Source organism: Benincasa hispida, chromosome 1 (assembly GCF_009727055.1).
Source record: "Benincasa hispida cultivar B227 chromosome 1, ASM972705v1, whole genome shotgun sequence".
Classification (NCBI taxonomy): domain Eukaryota; kingdom Viridiplantae; phylum Streptophyta; class Magnoliopsida; order Cucurbitales; family Cucurbitaceae; genus Benincasa; species Benincasa hispida.
The window spans coordinates 2,914,880-2,940,015 of NC_052349.1; the positions used below are offsets into that span (position 1 = coordinate 2,914,880).

The 25,136-nt window shown below is 34.4% G+C and overlaps 1 protein-coding gene and 1 long non-coding RNA gene across 3 annotated transcripts; one reads left to right on the forward strand and one right to left on the reverse strand.

Annotated features, from left to right (window-relative positions):
- Positions 1-441: 441 nt before the first annotated feature.
- On the reverse strand, positions 442-5,856 carry LOC120070212 (nucleolar GTP-binding protein 1). 2 transcript variants are annotated; one of them, XM_039022080.1, is made up of 14 exons: positions 5,616-5,856; positions 5,066-5,199; positions 4,511-4,637; positions 4,325-4,389; positions 4,087-4,200; positions 3,606-3,680; positions 3,248-3,286; positions 3,100-3,171; positions 2,669-2,782; positions 2,290-2,361; positions 2,168-2,204; positions 1,756-1,868; positions 1,054-1,260; positions 442-863 (listed from the first exon to the last, which is right to left on the reverse strand). In XM_039022080.1, the coding sequence occupies exons 1-14, from the start codon at positions 5,710-5,712 to the stop codon at positions 786-788; spliced, it is 1,344 nt and encodes a 447-aa protein (XP_038878008.1). In that variant the 5' UTR covers positions 5,713-5,856; the 3' UTR covers positions 442-785. The 2 variants fall into 2 exon arrangements, with proteins under 2 accessions (XP_038878008.1, XP_038878009.1); XM_039022081.1 differs by having other exon boundaries at positions 5,629-5,855.
- Positions 5,857-16,182: 10,326 nt separating this feature from the next.
- On the forward strand, positions 16,183-17,429 carry LOC120071375. The gene is made up of 3 exons (XR_005480231.1): positions 16,183-16,605; positions 16,720-16,784; positions 17,373-17,429. It is a non-coding gene; the product is annotated as an uncharacterized LOC120071375 (long non-coding RNA).
- The last annotated feature ends 7,707 nt before the right edge of the window (positions 17,430-25,136 follow it).

A 25,136-nucleotide genomic window follows, 5' to 3' on the forward strand; every position in this document is an offset into this window, starting at 1 on the left:
CTAGAATATCATATGCAATGGGTGATTTGCCTCTGTGGTGGGTGGAAGACTCAAAGCATCGACTTCAGATTCCAATGGCTGAATGAAGTGGCTACCGACGACTAGACCAAAATCAATGACAACATTGGGGAAGAAAGTAGCCACACTAGGGTTTCCAATCGGGTGCTACGACGAACGTATGTGCAGGGATTGAAGATATCGATCAACAATGGCTTGGACAACAATGGCGACAGCGACAACGATGGTGTCCTCAACAGTTGCGGCTGCAATCGAAGGTTCCATGAGCGACGGTGACGAAAGCAAATGTGGTGAAGACCTAATGTTATCTTGCACTTGTTGGTCTTCGCCGACGATGGTTAAGGTTTCGTCATCATGCTCGGATACCATGTTAAAAGATAGAAATAGAAGATACATGATTTACCTAGAAAACCCTAGAACAAGGAGAGAGAAACCACGATAGTCTCCTTTTTATTATTTTTAACATAAAATGAAAAATACACGAGGGTCTTATTTATAAGCTCTAACAAGCCTTAATATAAAAAAAGGAAAGAAAAGGTAAGATAAATTACTATCATAACCCCGGGACTATAAACAATCACCTAGGTCCCTTAGTTTCAAGGGTTATACACCCGTGTTTGGGATCTTCCAACTTCCACTGAGCAATTTTGTAGTGGTGAGTCCTAAAGAAGATTTTGTAGTGGTGAGTCCTAAAGAAGTTGAAATTCTGGTTTCGCCATCAGAGTGCAGCTTTACGGATGCTATGAAGTCAGAAGTTTCCATTGATGTCATGTTTCCTCAGTCGCCTTTTGTTCTTTGAGTCGAGACATCTGTGAAACCAGCATTTCATGTACTTTTTCTTTCAACTGCAAATGTTGCAAGTAAGGAAATTGGTATTAGAATCAAAGTTCTTAGAATATTTTTGTGAACCAATTCATATTATCGGAGGTACTTTAGAACTCTTGATGCTATACTAACCATTCCAAGAATTAACAATTCAATAATAAAAGCTCAGGTTCATAAGGAGAAAGAGAAAAAGGCTTACACAACAATTACCTCGCTGAGTCCTATATCATTCTTAACAGATACCAGCAAGGCTCCATCGGGTCCAAATCGCCTGTACCTTTGTAGTTCAATATCGTCATAATCACAGTTTTCTGTGCTGAAGATTACAGGAGACTCTTTCAGAAGATCACATTTAGAGACAACATCGAGCCATAGATGATTGCCATATCTTTCCTTCATTTCTTTGTAGATGGCCAACTGTAAAATATAGGCTCAATGCATATTAGGGTGAAAGAGAACAAATTAAATAAAAATAAATAAATAAGAAAAAATTGACCAGTTCTGATCGGTTATAGTCATCAGATTGGTTGTTTTCCTTTTTGGAGATGAGGTTCATGTCAAATTCTAAGTCTCGCAGAGGTGAGATGAGAACATTGAAACTTAGATATCACAACTGTTAATGGTTATTGGATGGTTCTCCCTAAACAGGTTAAAACCTACCTTTTTACGTGTGATGATAGAGTTTGGCACATTCATTTGCATTTACATATTAGTTCAACCATCAAATCACACAACCAACTTAAAGATAACTCAATTGATTAAGGCATGTATCATTGACCAAAAGAACAAAGATTTGAATTCTTAAACCCCCACATGTCGTTGAACTAAACAACCAACCATGAAATTGCACTGATATTGTTCCCATTTGAGCAAATGTATTAAATTTGAAAATGATGATAGGCCCAGTGGTACCTGATCGGAAGCTGAAGTGCCGCATTCACCAGACAGATCATGTACAAATAGCACTGCCGTTGGAAGATGCGACAGGACAGCTAGTGTCAACTTCTCCAAATTGTTTCTGTCATCTGCAGATCCAGAGGATAGGTTAATCGAAGAGTTTCGACAACTATACTGACTGGCAGATTTCTTTTCTTGAGATCTCGAGGAAAGATCAGCAGATTCAGCACAATGTCAAAACTCAAAAGTATCGAGAAATATAGACATGATGTTGATATTATCAATTTTGACTCATTTTAACTGGCTCGTTAACTAAATAGATGAGATGCCACAGGACTGGCACTTTAATTCGATGCTTGGATTAGAAGGGAAAAAAACTGAAATTTACGGTTCTCTATAAGATGTCCAAAGCATTAAGTGTAGTTACCATCAGATCTTTTCAGAATCCCAGGTGTATCTGTTACCTGCAATCAGATTGCAGAAGAGAAAAAATTGAACAGAAAGAAGAAAGAGAGAGAAGTTACCACATATTCGAGAGTAAAATATCACCTGAAAATGCTGGTAGTTTAGGACTATATGACCCATCAGTATTCCTCGGGTAGTGAATGGGTAGTTACAGATCTAATGGAAAACAATAGTAGTAAGAAAGATCCATCAAGATTCAGGGCCAACATTCCAGTATTGTCTTTGTAGATCACACAAGGACATGTTAATCAATTTTTCCGTGTTCAAAATCACTGCAAAATATGCTTTTGATCATTCAAAATCAATTTTTATGGTAAAAAAATAGTGTTTAAAAGTGTGAAAACATTAAATTGATTTTGAATAATTAAAGACATGTTTTAGAATGGTTTTAAACATGAAAAAAGCGGTAATAACCATTTCAAAATCATTCTCAAATAGGAAATACTAGTGAATATGTCTACACCTCAGGCTTCCCAGTAGAGAGGATCCGAACCAAAGACGACTTCCCAACATTAGGGGCTCCAACAAGACAAAGGGTTGGTTTATCCAAGTCTACAACTGGCATTGCCCGTAAAGTCTGATGAATTGTGCATATCAAATATCGTTGTTAGTAAATGTAGAATCCAAATTTTTAACAGCTAGCAGATTTAGATGACCTTAAGCAAGAAAAACAGCTTGCTGCTCCCAAAAGCGTATTTAAAAATTGAATGCCATTAGACCAAAAGTGTAATGGCCAAGAGGCATTGATTAGAAGGGACGATGTTAAGGAACTGCATCTCCAGAGTTTCCATTCAAGGATAATTACAAGGGGGAACGGTATGAAATTATCCCAGTGATATCACTTCATAAGTACGATATTCAATTAGCCATTGCAGAAAAATAAAATAATAATACCTTTGCAATATGCAACAGATCATCAACCGCTTTTGCTTGATGGATATAGACTTCTTCCACTTTCTTCATACCCTGCATTTAAAAGAACATTATGGGAAATGATTTCACATATCTGAAAAGAACGCACCTCATTAAGGAGAGAACTAACCGCACTAAGACTTTCCTCAGCATCCCGCTTTGATGTGGACTGCAAAACAAACATGAAAATATGATTGAAAATAAACTTTTTTTCTTTTCGTAGCTGTGTGGAGTGGTGGGGGTAGTCACTGAAAAACTAATCAATGCAAGTAGCAGGCAGATCTTTCTAGCTATGTTTTGTTTTGCCAACTCAAAATTTTCCTCCCTAAAATTGCTCCTTCTAAAGTATGAGTGCTTCTTTGACAAATTTCATATGTTAAAAATTGGTGAAAATTACACCTACACGACCTGTAATCTACAAGATTTAACCGAGGAAAACAAAGAAGGAACCCATGACCAGAAGTCGACAAAAATAAAAAAATCTTAACCTTTGCACAGAGAGAAGCATGCTCCTTCCCTGTAGATACCACTTTCTTCCTTAAAGTATCAACCTTTCTCAAGACCTGTTAAATGTAGAAACATTATTTAACAGATGATCCTTTACAATAATGTTCGCCATGGATGTATTATGTCAGAATCACATGTAAATTTCAACAGATTAAGGTTTGAGGCTTAGGAAAATAAAGTATTATCAACCAAGAAAAAGGGCGAGAACTCATTAACATGGCTCACAAAATAACAAATTTCTTCACATAAACAACCAAGGAAGACAAATTAAATTGTAATTTTAAAAATAGATCTGAAGTCTTCCAAAATTTACCACAAGAATATCATATGTAAATTTTAAGACCTTAGAACAAGTCAAAATCAGTGATTCTAATTATTGGAAAATAATTCGTTATTGAAGGACAAGAGCAATAATAACACATTCATGCTGCAAAACGGAGATAGTGCCGCTTCATGAAATACCTCTTCATACTTCCCATCTCCAAGTGTCAACTCAATGAGAGAACATTCATAAGGGTGAAGATATTCTTTCTTTGGAAACTCTTCCAGGTATGTTCTCAAGGGAACTGCCAATTCCTAACAAAGGAAACAAGATGGCACGATATTAGCATTTACAATATGTCATTTACAATTACAATGCACCAGAGTAATTCTTTTTAAACAGTTAAAAAGCTGACTGATATTTTGGATAAGAACAAACTTTCATCAGTGTATCAAGCTGCTTAGCACCCCTATTTCTCTCCCTCTTTGCAATATTAGCTATTCCTGAAGAAGAATTAAAGAAAGTCAACACAAGCAGAGGTTTTTTTAATCCGGTTTACCCCAAGTCAGGTCACAAGATCAGCCAAACAAACACTGAACCAGAACCACATGCTGCAAAAAGTACCCTTTGTAGGGCTAACCCTCTTCGCCTTCTTTAGTGCAGAATGGAAAATATCAATAGATGGCATCACCATGGGCAGCTTTTGAAATGCACCTACGCTCTCAAGATTCTTTGATGGTTGATCTTTTTCCTGGAAAACCAGAACATGAGACAGTAGCCATATTCTTTCGACTAGAATCAAAGTAAAAGACCATGGTGGAAGAGCTAAACATGAAGTTAGATCCTCCTGGTGAAAAATGTGCAAGCAGTAAAAACTAATAAAAAGGGATAGAGAAAGAGAGAGTTATGATATGCTAATATGACAAACCATGCGAAACAAATGAGATACTGAGCATTCTAATCAATAAAATCAATTTCAGTTTAAGGTGAATCCTTCAAATTAATGTAAGAGGTCCTGTTTTTCTCTGATCTTGTTTTCTAAAAGTAGAGTGAAAACCGATTGAACTCCAGAGTCTTGCCATTTTTGTTTATGACAGATAGCATATTTCACTTGCATCAAATTAAGATGTAGAATGGCACAACCTGCGAATTAAAGTAAATGAAAAAGGAACCAAATACCTTCGCTTCATTTTGATCCTTTGTTTCAGTTTTCGGTATATAACTACCACGGACAACGTTATATGTTTCAGTTTGAATCGACCTACAGAAGCATTGATTTGGATAAATCCTAGAACTCTTAATCACGTGCATACCTGCATAAGAAGAAAAATAGCTATTGTCAGAAATCAGCCAAAGAAAACAAAATGAGAAAAGATTCTAAAGAAAACAATTAACGTAAAAGATGAGTAGGAAATGATAATGAAATGAACTCTACACAGAGTATACATCACAATAATGAAAGTAAAAAAAAAAAAAAAGTACTAAACTCTCTAGTATTCTATCTTGCTACTTGTTCCTAATCCACGGGCGGGAAAACAAATGATTTAAAAATGAAGCGATAAAACAGATTGCGAACGAGAACCAATTCAAGAAACTAAGAAATGGCGGCAGCGTCTATCAACTTCAATTTCAACCACACAATAGCAGTTGGGAAAAGCAATGAAAGAGAGAGGAAAGTTCATCATCTTCCTGAATAATATAATCAAGCACGGGAGAGCAAAAAAATTACAAAAAAACATAACCATAGGAAACATAGAAGCTTCGGATGATGAGGCGTTTAGTCGGAGGGCTCTGGCAGAGCCGGAAGACGGTGCTGCAAGCGCCATTCATTCCGACGAAGCTTCTCCGGTCAGGTCCGTAGCTCCATGAGAGGGGATTCAGAGCTTACGAAGGCAATATCTTATTCCTGGTTTTCAAAGTGCTGAAGTGCGAACTCGGCTTTTACCTTTTGAGAGCTGTTCGCGGATATTATTTTTCTATATCGTAGAAATTAGGTTTTTTAAAAAATAAATAAATAAATAAATTTAAATACAACTATTACAAGGGTAAGAATCGAAATTGACACTGCAACTCACGTTCGCGTGTAGGTTTTAGGTTAAAACTTCAAACTTAAAAAGTAATTTTGATCTTTTAACTCTAAGGGGTGTTTAACAACCCAAGGGGAGTTGGATTCCGGTATTTTTACAACTCAATATTTAACAACCAACTTTAAATGTTGGTGAGATCTCCAACTCACCTTAACTCCCCCAATTCTCTCTCCCTCTATTATTTTCAATGATTCCACTCATCGGTCTCCGTTGTCGATAACCGCTAGCACACTCTGGCGACATACTCCGATGATCACCTTTGGATGACCAACTCCGACAACCAACTCCAACTCCGGTAACCACCTCTGACAATACTCCGACAACCAATTCCAAGAACCACCTTGGTACAAAACAACGCCGACTTCCACATTCGCCCTGAAGGGAATCGGCGACATTTTCACAGCAGAAGCGGGGTCGTTCCCATTTTAGTTCTCACATAATTTATAAATTTTTCATATTAGAAAAATATGCATTAAAAAAATTAAATTACAACATGCTTTTGAGAGAGAATTAGAGAAGAAGATGACTTGGAAGAAAGTTTACTTACCCTTTGAGCTAATTTTCTCCACGTATTCCCTCCTTATCCAAATCACGTACTGATCTCCAAATTGAAATCCCAATTGGACACCACCACTTGAAAACCCTCTGTATTCTTTTGGGATTAAAAGGGATTAAAAATTCAAACAAGAGTTGTGAGCTTTGTTTAAATATTTGAAAGAGGGAAAAGAGTTTGAGAGGGAAAGGAGAGTTTTTCATAAAGAACTCTTCTCTGACACTCAGAGGAAGAAGATGAAAATAGAATGAATTGTTCAACTGTTCACCACCCACTGCACGTTTTCCGGAGAGAATTAGGGGGAGAATTGTAACTCCCTCCTTTTAATTAAATTTTAAAAATAATTTAATTTAAATTATATATATAATAACCACCTTATTATATATATATATATATATATACACTATATGTTATATCAAATATAACACATAACCTATAATTTTATATTGTATCAAATACAATATAACCTATAGTTTTATTTTCTCCCAACTATTTATGGTATTTAACATAAATCATATTTATATTAAATTCAATTATATGAATCTCATTCATATAATTAATAATTGAATTATATTCAAATATTTTAATTTCTCTCAACTATTTATGGTATTTAACATAAATTATATTTATATTAAATTTAATTATATGAATCTCATTCATATAATTAATATTTGAATCATACTCAAATTCCTCTCAAAATACTTTATATTATAATGTATTAAATATATTATATTAATTATATCATGTAAAATTAATTCATTTAATTAATTATATCACTTGTATAATTAATTCATTTAATTAATGATATCACATGTAATTAATTTCTCAATAATTTGAATAATTCAAATTAATCCAAAATTAATTGTCAATTTAATCCTTGTTGAGTTACAGAGAGGACCTCATGGACCTGTAAATAGAAACTTACTTGGATAATTAATTAAACTCTTTAATTAAATTACCCAACATCCATTAACTATTGGTCACTCCACTAAAGACCGATAGTTGCACTCTTCGCACTACAGATATATTTCTGTGTCCATTGGATATAACCAATCAACAGTGCAATGACCTTTACAAATTGCTCGTAAGTACAAATGGGTCAAATTACCGTTTTGCCCTTATAGTTACATCTAACTTCTTAAATACCATTGATTCTTCTAATAAACAAATAAATCATAGTCCAACTATGACTAAGTCCCTCTTGGGCTAGGAGAGGGTGTGGCCACATTGTTCAAGCCCCGGAATCAACCCTTAAGAGAACAATTTATTTACTTACCCCAACATCAGGGAAGATGCGAATTTCGTCTTGTGTAGTTGTGTTCTTAGCTCCCCAATCAGACGAATCCCCAAAATAGTAGGTATATTAAGTTGGTACTTTGGCTACTCTCACCCATACAAATCAAAGGACAGCTTTCATAAGCAGAAGTTCACAACTCACTCAAGATTCAAGTTATATCACCTATGGTCATCCTAGTGAAATGTAAGTCTTTATTATTAACAGTGTTATATAATGAAACTAATTATTTCATGGTCCAGTCTTATACAAACTCTTTGTATAGGATACACCCATTCACATGTCTCCACATAAATGATCAAGATCAAATCATTTGTATCACTTTAAACACTTGTAATATCTACAAAATGAGTTGTATCTATAGTGTCACCATGGATAAGGTCAACCTTATCCATCTACTACAGACCATTTAGGTTATTATTTAAACAAGATCCACCTATATATCTCTACATACTTGTTTAAATTGCATAAAATAACCTAGGATTTTAGTTTATTGGATTGAGTGTATGCTTATAAAATAACAATTATTTTATTAATAACAATTTGTTTATACAATGTTTACAAACTATGAGAATACAAGAGATTCAGGACACCAATCCCAACACGCACGACCAACTTCGACGAAGAACTCTAGGCTCCACTAACCACCTCCGACGACAACTCTAGTGACTAACTCCAATGATATTGTTTCACTAAACAAAAGTTTAACGATATGTTTTAAACAACTTATCCCTTGATGTTTTTGAATATTACATAATTCTAATGAAATAGTGGAATTTAAAATTATAGCTCAAATTTTTTTTTTTTTAAAAAAAAGATAGTTTGTACACTGATGCAACATAATAGTAGAAAAATAGACATCAATATTTCGAAAATCATTTTACCGGTTTTAGAAAAAGGTAAATCCATATTCCATAAATTGGTCAAAAAAGACTATCTAATAGTAGGTTTTATGATTTAAATTGTAAGATTTTGATTTTTTTAAGATTAACATTTAAGTGTTACTCTTTCTATCTAAAACAATACCAATAATTTCATTTGATGGCACTAATCCTTTTAGTTCTTTTTAATTTTACGGTAATTAATGATAAAGTTGGGTTTTTGATTGGAATAATCACTTCTATTTGAGTGTTTAAAAAATTGAATTCAAAATTTTGTATTCTATATATAAATACTTTGTAGAGAATTTGTTATATTTTGAGAATGAAAAAGAATTCGAAGTTTTTTTTTTTGTTTTTATCTAAGAAGAGTTAGGAAAATATGTGTATAGTTGAATCTGTCCCCAAACACAGACAATAATTACCAACTCAACTAAACTCTACACACCAAACACAAACAATGTAACTTTCTAGACAATTCAACTCTCCAGATAATAATTACCAACTCAACTCAACTCTTTGCTTTTATCGGGCACCAAACGCCTCCTAAAATGAAAAAAAAAATATAAAAAGCACATGTACTTAAACTATAGAAGTTATTACATTCTTATACCTTCAAACTTTTGATTTAAGTTTAATTTAAAATTATTGTAGTTCGTAAAACTATTGATGTCAAAATTTAGATAGGAAAAATGAACATAACATTCACATGACATTAACAGTAAATTCATTTCAAGGGAGAACGAATGTGGACTAGTTTTAATGTATGATTCAAGTTAACTCTCTGGGATTTATAACAATATACTGATGTTTGGCATGGGTCTCATCCTATTTGCTTATGGGATCAGATTATTCAATAAATTGAATCAGACACATCATGGATACACTAGATTGCAAGCGTACTGGACATGCCCTGTATGACAGATTGGGCTTCTTGATCTCAAATGGTTAAGGTTGAGGTGGGGATCGAGGTTGAGATGTAAGTTGGCCTCTTCTAGCCAAGGCTAAAATGGGGGTAGGTCGGCCTCTTCCAACTGAGGCTGAGGTGAAGGTCAGTCTCTTCAAATCAAGGTCAAGTTGATGTTCGGCCTCATTTGACCGAGGTCAAAAGGGGTTGTCCAAACTAGTTATGAAGAATGACGGAGAGATAAAGAAGAAATAAACTCAACTTGTTGCTGTATTTTGGGTTTTTTGTATGGAACGGCTTCATTTGGGAAGACCAAATAAAAAATGACCAATTGAAAAATTAATGGAAAGAGGCCTTCTACTTGCGTCATCCACGTGTGATTTTACTGATTCGCCTCTGAGATGCACCCCGCGTGCCTGCCGCTACCAAGGAACTTGATCCTAGATTGCTCACCACTTGATCCTCAATGCACTGTCACTCGATACCCCGATGCACAATGTACGATCCATCATACTTGATCATGCCACATCATACTCAATACTAAATTACTTTATACTCAAACATTTTGAATTACTTGTGTCATTAGGGACCTAATATGTAGTTAATGCTCATGTACAAATATACACAAATTAGGAAATTTCCTGACAATTCTCATGATTCTTTCAAATCAATTTCTTGAAAAGTGAAGTCATTTTTTTTATTAACTAAGAACAAACAGAACTGAAACACAAAAGAGAAAATCGAGCTCACTTTCCCTCCAGAAAACCCGCTTAAAAAAACCTGATCTTATTGACAGAAATCAAGTTATAAAGGTAATCAGATCATTTCACTATCTTGTCTCACACCTCAAGTAAGTAAATATGCTAGTTTTTTTCCTCATTTTTTCCTCATGTTTTTTTTTACTTTTCTAACGTTGTGCATGACATACAAACGTGGGAAATAGAAAGAGCGAGTGTGAGTTTGTGAGTGTGTACTGAGACATGCGAGTATCTCCTAGTGGAGCGAGAATAAGAGGAGAGAAAGCTATGAAATAGTAAGCATCAAGTTGAGAGTATCGAGTATCCAGTGACGAGCGTTGAGTATTGAGTATCATGGAGCGAGTAGTTAATAGCAACCTATTTTCTTAACTGCTCACTTTCTGTATTATTTTTCTTGAAGGATGGAGAAGTATATATTCATATGTTATGGTGGTACATGGAACACACAAAAGAACGCTATATTGGAGGTCATTGGAAGGGTTTATTGGTTCCGAGCATATTGACGTATAATGAGCTGGTAAATCTAGTATATGAGATCATGCAAGTTAGTTCGACAGAGTTCAAGATTATAATGAGGTTGGCATATAAGATGGATATTGATTCTTCTTCAGTATGCTTAATGGACGATGTCGATGTCCAATTTCTTCTCTCGGAGTACGACTGTACTAGATCTTAGGTATTTGTAAGTATTGAGGAAATTCAAGAAATTCATCGTGGGCAACATTTGATTACATAGTGAGAGAAGACCAACCCATGTGTGGAGCGGATGTCAATGAGCATGATGTTTGTCCATCGGGTGTCTCACTGGAAAACAAAAATATCGATGTTAATATAGCGAACGTATTGCATCCAAATGTGATAGTAGAAGAGGTTGGAACATGTGTAAATGAGAATGTGATGGTATAGGAGGGAAAGGCTGGCTAGGAAGCATAGATACTTCTAATTGTGTAGAGAATCAGTATCAGATACGGATACATCCAGATACGTAGCAGGTACATGTTTATCCAATTTTTTAATTTTTTTTAATTTTTAGATATATGTATATGCTTTCAGATACATGAAGGGGATACGCTAGGGTAATTTTGTTTTTCAAATTTAAGCCTAACCATTTAAAAAGTCCAATCCACAACCCTTTTTATTTAAGTGCGTGTTTGGGAATGATTTTAAAATCATCAAAATCACTTTTTTCATTTATAAAATCATTCGAAAACATACTTTTAATTATTCAAAATTAATTTAATTTTCAATTTTACACTTTTAAATGTAATTTTCATGTCATCAAAATTAGTTTTGAAGGATTAAACATGTTTCACGGTGATTTTAAAAATGACAAATGTGATTTTAACCATCTCAAAATCACTCCCAAACATAAAAGTCCACTTAAATTGAGCAATCTAAAAGAAAATAAATTTAAAATGATAAAAACATAAAAAGTTAAAAGAAAAATTCTGAAACGTAATTAAATCTTTATTCTTCTCTCCTCACTCACTATCTAAATCATGATTCACACCCCCCTTCATCCTCAACTTCATTCTTCAATCTTTATCTTCTACTTCTTTCCTACTATCTTTTCTAATCACTCAATCACCACTCAACGTTATTAGATTTTTTTCAAGTTTTCACTCTCTTCTTGTATCTATATCTGTGTTTATGCTTCTTAGGAGACTAGGAATGAAGAACAACAAACCCTAGTTGGTTTAGAGGGAGTAACCCTTCTATTGTAAATGAAGAACAACCAACCTAGGTTGTTTTAGGGATTGGTCCTTTTGTTGTGAATGAAGAACAACCAACACCGATTCTGCCAAATGATTTTGGCTATTTTGTTGAGAATGTGCCTCACCAAAATCTGCGTAATGTACCATCTAGTAGTAACGCCAACATGTGGGACTTGATCATGCAACTATAGTCTTATGTAGAATTGGTGGATACCATTGAAGTAGGTCAAATTTTCTTCAGCAAGAATGATGTGAAATTGAGGTTAGCAATGTTAGCCATTAAAAACAACTTTGAGCTGCAGGTTAAAAAATCGAACAAAAAATTGTACAGTGTACAATGTATACACCTGACTTGTAAGTGGGTCGTTCGAGTAATTAAAATGGAAGAATGTGATATTTTCAAGATCACAACATACACACCCAACCACACATGCTCGATTGAAGTATTGAATCATGACCACAGGCAAGCCAGTGCGTTCGTTATTGACACTTAATCAAGGACAAGTTTGGTGTTGGTTGGGGGGACAAACCACACCATATTATTGAGGATATGCGGCATCAGTACGGTGTCAATATTAATTATGATAAGGCATGACATACAAGAGAAACTGCTTTTGCTCTTGCAAGGGGGACGCAAGAGAAATCATATGTCGTCTTGCATGCATATGATGAGGCTTTAAAGATAGAAAATCCTAAAACTGTATTTGAGATTGAGCTTGAAGAATTACAATATTTTAAATACATGTTCATGGCACTAGGTGCGAGTTTAAGAGGTTTTAAGAGTTGTTGACCTGCGATCATTGTAGTGTTCGGTTATATGTCCTAAAACTCGCAGTTTATAAAGTTAAACATTTTCTATTATCAATAAGAATGTTATTCAACATTTATTCAATAAAGTTGTTATTGAATTAGTAAATTGCACTTGTAAAGACTAAATCCAATAAAATTGAACTTTATGTGGAGATATAAAGATGGATCAAGTTCGAGTAAATAGCCAAAAATATTTATTCAATAAGGTTGGGTGCCTTATTCTGGTAACACTATCGGATGTGGCCCACTCTATAGTTGTTATAATTTGTTGTAAGGTGCTACAAACGAAGTGATCCTGATTCGTTCATGTATTGACATGAGGAGTGAGGGTGTCCTGTGCAATGAGTTTGCATAAGATCAGAACAAGAAACAAGTCACTCCTACTTTATAACGTTGTTTACTGTTTAAAACTAACTATTTCACTTAGATGACCTAGGTAACTCGATCTTAATCCTAAGCTAACTATGGACTCCTGTGTATTTGGGATTATCCTTAGATTTGCACAGGTGAGGGTTGGCTCAACAGCGTCGGCTCAATAAGCCTCTCATTTCAGGGGTAAGACCGGGTAGATAGCTAGGGACATAGGGTGTAAGATGGAATTCACGCCTACCCGATTTAGGGATAGGAGGAAGGTTATTCTCTTAAGTGCTGAATCTAGGTATTGAACAAGGGGCCCCACCCTCTCATTAGCCTGAGAGGGGTCCAGTGTAGTGATTTGATCACAAACCAATTGTTCATTAAAGGATCAGTAGAATTTAAGGAGCAAGATGTAATTTTGGGGGTAAAACAACAGTTGACCCAGCCGTTATTACGAACAACCTGTAAAAGGGTCGATTTACTAATTATGGTTAAATCAAGTGGACATAAATATATCTACAATGAGGAGAGTGTAACTATCGAGCTATCGTGGTGTGACTCGATAGTTAACGAATATCGATGAATTCGGTCTAAAGAGTTTTAGCCAATTAATCTCAAATCATTGGAGCTCATGCTCTGTAGGTCTGTAAGGTCCATCTACTAGCTCGTAAAACATGAACACCTTGAATTAGTAAATTGAGTAAATTTGAAATGATTTCAATTTGAACTGTTCAAATTGAATTTTAGTTTGAAATTTTCAAATTGAATTTAGGATTTTCAATTTGAAGTATTCAAATTTCAATTAGGGTTTGTATAATTATATTCGGTATAATTAAACGTTAATTTATCGAAATTAAATAAAATTGGAGAGTTTATAATATTCAAATATTGAGTACATGAATAGAATTCATGTTTAAAATTAGGTGTTAAATTAATTTAATATTTAATATTAAATTATTAATTAATTAAATTTAGTTAATTAATTATTTAAATTAAATCAATTTTGGAAATTGATTTTTAATTCAATTTAATTTTAAATTGAATTAAATAAAGAAATTGGACTTAGTGGAAAAATCCAATTTCTTTGGATGTTTGATGTGTTTTATCAAAATGTCAACACCTAGCCCACTTCTAGGTTCAAATTGAAGTGGCTTCAGTTGAATTCTTCAAGTGGCTGCATGGATAAGAAATATAAAGGATCCATTTTGAGCTAATGGAAAATTCAAGACTGCTGAAAATAGAGATTTTTTGCAGAAATTTTTTTCCTACTTCATACCCAGTCCAATTCCTATCAAATTCACTTCAATCTTGAGTTCCACCACTCAAATTCAAGGCTGAGAATAGTAGAGAAGATCTCTTGGTGGTTCATTGAAGACTTGTAGCTGAGAATTCGTGATGAGCAGCTTGGATTTAGAAGATTCTTCAAAGGTATGATGTTCTTGAAAACCCTCTTCTGGAAAATTTGATTTTGCATGCTTTAGAACTCAAATTAAATGTAATTAGACTGCTTATTGATTTTGTTTGCTTCCGTTGCATGCTTATACATTCCATCATGTAGATGATACTCATCTAAAGAGTAAGTACAAGGGAACAATATTAGTTGGTGTTGCAATGGACAGTAATAACCAATTATATACACTGACATATGCAATTATTGATGGTGAGAATGACCGAGCCCTGAAGTGATTCATGACGAACCTTAACAGCAATTAAATAATGCCCTAACCTTGTATTCATCTTGGACCGTAGATAGAGTATAACTAATGTTGTTGATGTCGTATTCCCCAATTCTTACTACAGACTTTGTACCTTCCATTTGAAATGTAATGTGGATAAATACTTCAAGGACAAGTCCATTAGAAAATTGTTTCACGATGCTTGCAGAGTGTATCGGGAATCAGAGTTCAAGCGCTATTGGGGCCAAATAGTGAACTACAACAACAGTTCCCTTACTAGATATTTAGAGGATGTTGATGTTCAACAATGGGCACGGTGTACCAATCCGAGAATCAATATGATAACATGACTAGCAATAGAGTCTAATGCTTCCATGCTATTACCAAAGAAGTAAGAGCGTTGCCAATAACTTCGTTGCTAGAATACATAAGAGGTCTACTTCAAGGGTGGTTTCATGAGCAGAACAATATGGTTTGATAGTACATCGATACATTCAAAGTATGCAAAGGAAATAATGGGTTGAGAGTGGGACAAAGCTAGGCAATACCGAGTAAATCCAATCCATTGTTATAGGTTTTATGTCAAGGATGGTGGATTAAATAGTATTGTTAGCCTCAACACTCGAGAATATAGTTGCATACTGTAAACCCTCTCTTCTTCTACTCTTTCTTGGGATATTAGGAAGCACATAGTTGAGATTGAACTCGAGGACTTGAGATAAAGTTTGATGTGGATCTCTTGTTAAGATTTATAATTAAAAATAAAAATATTTGGATTGACGTTTATTTCATTTAGGAAGAGGAAATAAGGATTAGAGGAATAATTTGAGGTAAGAAACCTAGTTAAGCATGTAAAGTAAATTCGATGATGAATTTGACATGCCCGAGATAGGTCAAAGTCCATTGTAAAAGTCAAATGTCAAATGGTCAAAGTCAAAGTGTAAAAAAAAAGTCAACATCTTGAAATGTTGTGAAATTTTGGTAATTTATGAGTTTTAAAAGTAAATTTGGCTTGTTAAAGACTTATTGGGAAAAGCTAGCTGAAAATCAAAGGAAATTTAAGGGAAAAGTCGAGTTAAAGACTGAATTTCGGACAGTCTGAGTAGGATTTAGTTTTTTGAAGTTTTCGAGCTGTAGAAATCGAATTTGAAGCTGAAATTTTGAGGTTAGTAAGTTAAGAGGTTTATTAACATTTTTCTTAGAGGATGTTATGGCTAATTTTGACTGAAAATTGGTGAATTAATAGGAAAACCAAGAGGAAGAGGAAAAACGAGAATTCGAGATATTTTGGAAAAATTTAGGTGCTTTCTATTGAAATTTCTCATTGGATGGCTTTGAGGTTAAGGATTAATCATCTGGGCACGAGTTAAACTAGAAATTGAAGCTGGAAAACGAAGAGAAAAAGGGAATTTCAAATTGTTTTGAGTTTGGCTGACCGAAGAAGAGGAAAAAAGTTGTTTTCGAATTAGGGTCATTCTTGTGAAGGAAATTGGGTAAAATCAAAGAAACTTAAAGAGGAAGTAAAGAATAAGCTCTTGGGAGGCTTTATTTGAAGAAATTTGGCCGACGAAGTAAGGAAAATGAAGAAAAACAGTGGCGCTAGAGTTATCGAAAAAATAGAGGATGCTCGGATTTTTAGCAAATTCGTGGAGTTAGAGGCTAATTCGAAGCTCCAAATTTAAAGGTAAGTTACTTATAAGGTCCTTCTAGACTTCTATGGTTTTTTATTTGATCGTTATTGGCTGGAGTTTGTGATTTTAAGTTCTGAAAATTCTGCTTTTTCTCGTCGGAAAAACAGGGGTACCGTGGAGAGTTTGGTAGATTCCGGGAGTTCTAGGCCAATTCGGACGTCCAAACTTTGAGGTAAGTTAATTAAGATGATGGGTAAAAGGTTTCTATAGGCTAATTAAGCTTTAAATGGCCGGAAAATGATGAATTTAAGTCTGAAACGTTCACCGGAGAAACAGAGGTCAAATCTGGAAATTTCTGGGCTGGAGGTGGAAGAAAGAATTGGCTTTCCTGTTGACTTTTGTCCGTCATCTATTGTCCGTCATTAAAAGCTGGAAAATCAATTTTAAGGTTAATTAAGGTGTTCTCAAGCATAATTAGGGATCCAATTGGTATTGTTATGATACCTTAAACCTTAAATTTGAAAAAATTGGGATCTTAAGTCAACTATGAAGTTGATTAAGGGGTTAATTTGAGGTAAGCCCTAATTAAGGTTAATGAGAAAAATTGAAGAAAATTGGAATAGAATTAATTCTTATTGAAGATTAATTTTAAGGTCTATAGCTAATTTTAGAGCAATTGAATGACCAAGTTACAAAGCAAACTCTACCTTGGATCAAATTAGGGATTTGGCAAAAGTTTAAATGAAATTGGTTATACTTGTCAAATAATTGGATTATGGTCATGTGAAGGATAACTAAAGGATTATCAATATAATTTCAGGATAAACGGAAGATGGAGAAACCGAAATTATGAGGAGGAGCCGATTAACTGTGAGTGGTTTATTTCGAATGTTTTGATATAGAAACTAATTATATTATAGTATGTTATGATTTATGAAATGTGATGGCATGATCTGTTTTACTTGATTAATATTCAAAAATGTTTAAATCATGATTCTAAACTCTTGATGGTTTTATATGATCTTGATTTATCAAAATGTAGTTTGGAACCAGAGTTTACACAATTGTGACTTGTATTGTTTTATATGAAAATCTCTTGATGTTGAATTTAAAAATGCTGAATGTTTGTGAAAGTGGTTTCAAACTACTAATTCTTATACCCAAGAGATGGTTATTTTCCCGTGCTACTTGAATGTGTTTCAGTAGCATCGCTCAGGCGATCAGGGGGCTACCGGGGTCAGATGTGGCCAAAGTATACCGGAAGTCCAAAGGAACCTGCGCCTGTAGTACCACCTAGGTTATCAGTGGGCTACCACCGGGGTCAGATGTGACCAGAGTATACCGGGGAGTCCAGAGTAACCTAGGCCTATGGTGTATATTTATGTTTAGCCTTGAGGCATCTCTGTGTGCATGTATGACCTTGTGATTTGGTTTACACCGCGGGGGGCATTCTTTTTCCAGAGTAACCCGCCGTTGTAAACAAGTATTTGGGTACAGAGTTGGTGTGGTTTTCTTATAACGACTGAATGTTTTATAATGTGCTTATAAGAGTTGATCATGCCACTATTTTTACCAGCATGTGTTTGAGATGCTGTTGAATCTTTTATACTTTGTTCAATGGTTAACTGAATGATTTGATAAACTCTATTGATGATTTAGAAAGCGATAGCTTATGTTTATATTAAACTACTACTCACTAGGCTTTAGCTCATGCTTTCCATGTTTTATGTTTTTTTCCACCCCCAGGTAGTGACAAGTTCCTGGTGCCTGCTGAGCCGTCAAACGTCATTAGTGTTATTAAACATCTAGAACTTGTGAGTCACATATCATGAGAGGTTTTGTTCAAAATAATCCTTATTGTTGGTCTGTAAATCTCTTTAAACAGTATTGTGATTTAAACTGAATCAAATTCCTAAACTCTGTCAACGAACATAGATTATTTTTGAAAATGGGTTTGGATGTCTGGGTATGATCTTAAGTACAGGATACGTTAAGAGTTGGGACGTTAGATGTCATGGAAAGAAGTGATGTTTAACGTCTTCATGCTTCGTTCTAGGTTAGAAGGGAAATCTGGAACGGGGTGTGACACATACAATTTCAATGTTTAGAGCTCATGTGTTCACACGCTATTACTGCAGTTAGAAAGCGCGACATCAATCTGTTTACTCGATGTAGCAGATTATATAGTGTTGATTCTCTAGTACTAGCATATGCAGAATCAATAAACCCACTTGGTCATGTATCCGAATGAAAAAGGTCATTGGGGTATACCAAGGTAAAAATACTCCCATCGAAAATAGTGGTACGGATTGGTAGACGAAGGGTAAATAGGATACTGTCTGTTGGAGAACATGTCACATTAAAGAAATGTGGATGGTGTGGCCAATCGAGACATAATAGACAAAAGTGCAATAAACCCCTTGATACGTCCAAATGCAACAAACGGGCAAAGACCAAGACTCAGGGGACCCAGACACAATCGATGTCAAATAATGTATAAAATATGTTGATTTAGATTGTTTATTACTCTGTGTTTTGTTCATTCTGTAAAGTAAAGTAAGCAATCTGATAAATACTTGATACTCGATCCATGTTACATGTTACTCGTTACTCGATCCGAGTTACACAATTACTCAACAATACTCGATCAACATTAATTGAAATTGCAATATTCAATACACGATGCATTTTAAACAATACTTGATGCACGTTACTCAATACTCTATGCACGTTACTTGATACCCGATTCATGTTACTTGATACACAATGTTTGTTATATGGAAAGACACATACAGTTGGTTGAAATACAAAATTCGTTCTGATTCAGATTTCAATGACCCTGAAAATTGTCATGGTCCATTTATTCTTGGCAAGGAAAAATGTCACTATATATTCCTTTTTGACATTTTATAATTGTGATCATTACCTAAAATCCTACATAAATGAGTCAATTTTGAGTCAATTGATTACAATGGTAACATGTCATATTAAACTTGACGATGACAATTTATCATTGTCAGTAATTCATTAGTGACAATTATTTGTTGTCATTTAAAGCTCAATTGACAGACAATTTTCGAAAACTATCATTGAACATCATACCTTTACAGGGGATATGTTTAGCTACGACATCATAAATGTTGGGAATGTCCTAGAACTCGCAGTTTGTAAATTTTATGTTAAATATTCTATTTATCAATAAAATATTATTGAGTATCTCACTCAATAAAATTGTTGATTTTGCATTATATTATGAAAATCTGAAAATCCAATAAACATATCAATGGTTATAGTATGAATACTTTAACTTTATGTGGTGACATAAATAGGATCAAGTTAATAGTATATAGCCTAAATGGTCTATAAGTATATGGATGAAATTGGATATCTCATTCTGGTAACACTATTGGATACGGCCCATTTTGTATAGATAATACAAATGATGTGATCCACATATCATTCATGTAGAAACATGTGAGTAGGGGCATCATATGCAATGAGTTTGCATATAGACTAGACCACGAAATAGTCACATTTCTTTATAACGACCGTTTACTGTTAAAACTGACTATTTCATATTTAAAGTAACCTAAGATAACTCAATCTTAATCCTGAGCTAGCTATGAACTCCTATTATTCGGGATTATCCATTGATCTACATGGGTGAGAGTAGTCCAACAACACTGCTCAATAAGCCTACCCTAAGACCGGATGGATAGCTGGGGACATAGCTCTGCAAGATGGAATTCACTCCTACCCATTTTTAAGGTTAGCAGATAGGTTGTTCTCTTAAGTGCTGATTCTAAGTCTTGAACAATTGGGACCTCGCCTTCTCATGATAGAGAATGACATGATTCATAAGTAGAATTATGAATCGAATTGTTCATTAGAGGGTCAATGGGAACTTAAGGAACGAGATGTATTTATAGGGGTAAAACAGTAATTATGAACGACCTGTGAAGAATCGACTTACTGATTATGGTTTATATAGACAAAAATATATCTATAGTAAGGAGAGTGCAACTATCGAGCTATAGTGGTGTGTCTTGATAGTTAACGAATAGTAATTAATTCGATTAAAGAGTTTTAATGAATTAATTACAGATCGTTGGTGCTCATGATCTGTAGGTCCATTAGGTCCCTCTACTAGCTCATTAAATTGGAATAACAAGTTGAGTATTGATGTATGAAATTAGGGTTATGAATTTGAAATGTTCAAATTCAATTTTTAGGGTTTTCGATTGATTGTATATGATACAATTATAAACATTTAATTTAATTGAAATTAAATGAAATTAGAAAATCAATTAATATTTAAATTATGATTTAAATATAATATTGATTCATTAGTGATATTAATATATTATTAATTTAATATTTAGATATTAAATTAATATTACTAAAAATAAATTAAAATTAGTTTTATTTAAATTAATTATTTTGAATTAATTTTATAAAATCAATTTACATAAAATGATTTTTTGAAATCATTTCAAGGGAAAAACCCACTAACAGATTTGTTGGATAATCACCAAATTCCATTTTCTAGATTTAATGATCTTCAAGTTGGAGCTGTTCTTCATTCAACCCTATATATTTGCATGAACTCTTCTTATATATAAAAGCTCCATGCATGAAGAACATTAAGGAATTCGGGGTTATACTTGCTGAAGTGATAACCTGAAAACTCTACATGCCTCCTTCACTTGTTCTTCATCAATTCTACTTGATTTAAGTGTTTCCAACACACGTTCCAGCTTGAGCATAATTTTTCAATTCGAGTAACCTCTCCGTTAAATTTTTCAAAAGCAAGTAGTTATATATCGAGTTCGACATTGCTGAAACATTTTAAGCAAATTCTATTAAAATATGCATCTAAATCCATTTTAGCAAAACTAATAAAGTACCTAATAAATCTTTATTTATTTGCAACGATACTTAAGTAATTTAGAACAAGTGCTATCGTGGGGCAATCAAGAATTCCTTCACAGAAGCAAGACAGTTCTTGACCAAATACTATTATCTAGAATAACTCATATCCCGATAGTTTTTTTGGTTATCGTTTTCTGTCAAGATCTTTACTGACACTTAGTAATTCTTGCAAGTGTGACCCACCATTTTTAGATCTTATAGAACGGTATGAATATGCCTCCGAGAGAGAAGACAATATCGAAGATGGAACTATAAGACCCTATTCATTTTACTGAAGCTTGGGTTATTCCAAATCCTATGTTACACCCTCCATAGGGATCGCCACGACCAATGACTAGCTAGTGCCGCATAAAAACGACAGTAAGCACAACATAGGAATCTCACGGTTCAAATTAATGGAGGAGACCGTAGGACAATGTTGACACATTTCCTTCACCCACTTAATATGAACCACTTCCCTCATTCACCTTGTTATTGACCCATGCAAACACTTTCCGTATGGAGCAGTCGAAGTAAAATCGACAAGAAGCCGGGCATGGATCTCACGGTGTGAACTCTTGAGGACATGAGATCTAATAACTATATATCAAATATATTGTTAATCTCCCATTGAAGTGTTCTAAATGTTTGGGTAATTTACTTAGGCACGATGACTAATTTCATACAACCTAAGTCTAAGTGGTTTATACATATAACTCTTATAATTGGATTTAACCTACAATGTCTTGGTGATAAACCATTTTATTACCTCACATTGCTCACGCAAGCTCATAAAATTAGTTAACAACTCTCAATTGTTCGGTCATAATCCCCAGGTAGGAGGTGTTCCGTAAATTGTCAACTTAAGTACCCCCGACCTTAGATAGGTTTATGAACCGATATGAGTTTCGTATTTTATAAGGCAACAATCTATTTTAACGATTAAAATTAGTTGTTAACCTAAGTAAGCATGCAACTGTTCCTTGTTATGGATTTTAAAAGTGTAACCAATTTTATAACAACTTACAAAATTTAGGTATGCTTAACATCCACAACATTCAACAAAGATATCTAATATAACTATTATACTAAACATAACCCTAACATGCATACTACATATTATAACAATTATAACATACTGTCAATGCATGTAACATGCTTCCTACGGTGGGGCTTTAAATCTACATGGCATACTGTATGCATATACATGAATTTATTTAATTATCACATACATCTCATGCATAAACAATTAAATACTAACTGTTATGGTTTTCGTTTTGGCATAAACAAGCAAACAGATAGCTAACTATTACAAACAGCTTCATAATCGTCTTTGAACCGCTCCAAACCGAACCTAAAACAACTTGAATCGGGTTGGACGAGTCTGAATCGAACCAACCACAACCATTTGAGGCTGAACTAGATTGAATGTTGAGTAAATCGGTCAAACCGGTTGCTCTCAATCTAACCTCAATATGTTGCTAAGGCCGATCATGTAACGCCTGGAGGTAATCATCTAGTGTCATTGCCTAGGGTTGAGAGGAAGTACACGATCACATAGTGTTTCCTGAAAGCTGAACGATCGTTTAACTTTATCGCATAGGACTAGACGATCGTTTAGTTCCATCGTAGTACAATTGCTTAGCTCCATCGCATAATACTAAGCGATCGCATAACACCATCGTCCAGCGCATTCAAGTCATCGTTTAGTATCCGCCGTAGCTAAACGATCGCATAGCTCCATCGTATAGAATATCATCGCGTCGCATAGCATTTATGTACACAACGAGCGCTCAGTGCTATCGCGTAGCACTTCATCGCATCGTTTAACGCACATCATTACTAAACGATTGTATAATGTCATCGTTTAGTAAATCAATGTATCATCTAGTTCCCACGACAAAAACAAAGTGATCGCGTAATGCTATCGTATAGTAAATGAGTGCATCGCTTAGCTCCCGCAGGTACACGATCGTTTAGCGTTCAATATCACAACGACCAGCGCATATTACTAAGCGATCGTCTAGCTTTTCTTCTCATCGTGTAACGTCTGGAGCTAAACGATCGTTTAGCAACTGAACCTCAGTAACAAATTTAAGCAGAAGTTGAAAAATCTCGAACAGCAGCTCGACCTTCTTCACTTGTTTCTTTAACTTAATTTCAACTCTAAGAACCCCAAATAAATTACAGACTCTTGCTAACACGTAAATGTTCATAAAACAAGAGCCAATTATAAATTTAATTAAGAAATTAAAGAGAATTAAAATGTCAAAATAGAGAAAACCATAGCAGTGCATCAGTTTCATATATTTCATGAAAAAACACCCACCTTGCCAAAATTAGACCGAATTGAAAGCTTAAAAGATGCTCTGATACCAACTAAAAGAGTTAAAAACATGCAGTGGAAGTATCAAGGATCCATAAGAATTCTAATTCACTAATTTTAGCAAAAACTGAAGCATGCTCTTCTCAAAAAGTGGGTTTTCAGAACATACCTTTGATGAACTCTCCAAGAAAACATCTATTCAACTGCTGTCTTTACTTGATATCAACGTGAACCACCTCAAAGCCTTCCCTACTATGCTCTCGGAGCTTTAGGCAGAGTTGTGGGACTCAAAAACAGCTTGAAAATGTGAAGAAAAAAGAAAAACTCACAGCAGCCCAACTAAAGAAGTTAGTCTCTTCTTCTAAAAATTCTCTCAAAATTCTGTATCCTCTCTTCTCCAACAACTCCAATCTTCTTTATATATATTTGATGAACATGCAAAGAAATGGAGTGCATGGCTTGCAGCTCATGCTTAGAGAATCAAAGTAGAGAAGATAATGGCTTTTGTGTGAGCATAAAGATGATGGTAATAGAGAAAACTCATTTTCCATTTTGTGAACCATGCAAACGAATTTTCATTTTATTTTTAAAACATAAAATGACTTTAACCATTTTAATTCAAAATTTTATTCTCTTAAATTAATTTTAAAAAAATTAATTAATTTAATATCAAATATTAAATTAATTTTTACACAATAATCATCGTTATACATTTAAATCATATTTAAATAATTATTCTCTTGTTTCGTTTAATTTGAACATTTCAAATTAATTTCTCAAGCTACCCTAAAGCTTATCCATTTACGAGCTAGTAGGGGGACCTCGCGGACCTACAGATCATGGACTCCAACGATTCGAGATTAATCGGTTAAACTCATTAGTCCGATCTAACCTCAATTCGTTAACTAATGGGACACTCCACTATAGCCCACAATTGAACTCCCCTCATTGTAGATATATTATGTCCACTTAATAACCATAATCAGATCCTTCACAGGTTGCTCGTAATCACAGCTAGGTCAAAAATACCGTTTTACCCCTATGACTACATCTTGTTCCTTAAGTTCCTACTGATCCTCTAATGAACAATTTTGATTCATAATCTCTATGAATCAAATCCTTTCTCTATCATGAGAAGGCGGGGCGTCGATTATTCAAAACTTAGAGTCAGTACTTAAGAGAACAATCTATCTGCTAACCCTAAATAGGGTAGGAGTGAATTCCATCTTACAAGACTATGTCCCCAGCTATTCATCCGGTCTTATCCCCAAAATGGTAAGCTTATTGAGCAGTGCTGTTGGACTACTCTCACCGTTTGCAGATCAGAGGATAATCCCGAACAAACAG

Bases quoted from the DNA above. Each gene is read 5' to 3' on its own strand.
- LOC120070212 (XM_039022080.1), bottom strand. From the start codon at position 5,712: ATGGCGCTTGCAGCACCGTCTTCCGGCTCTGCCAGAGCCCTCCGACTA. The intron at 5,200-5,615 runs GTAATTTTTTTG...CTTCTTATGCAG, and splicing joins TCCTATGGTTATGTTTTTTT to GTATGCACGTGATTAAGAGT. The intron at 2,205-2,289 runs GTGATATTTTAC...ATCTGATTGCAG, and splicing joins TAAACTACCAGCATTTTCAG to GTAACAGATACACCTGGGAT.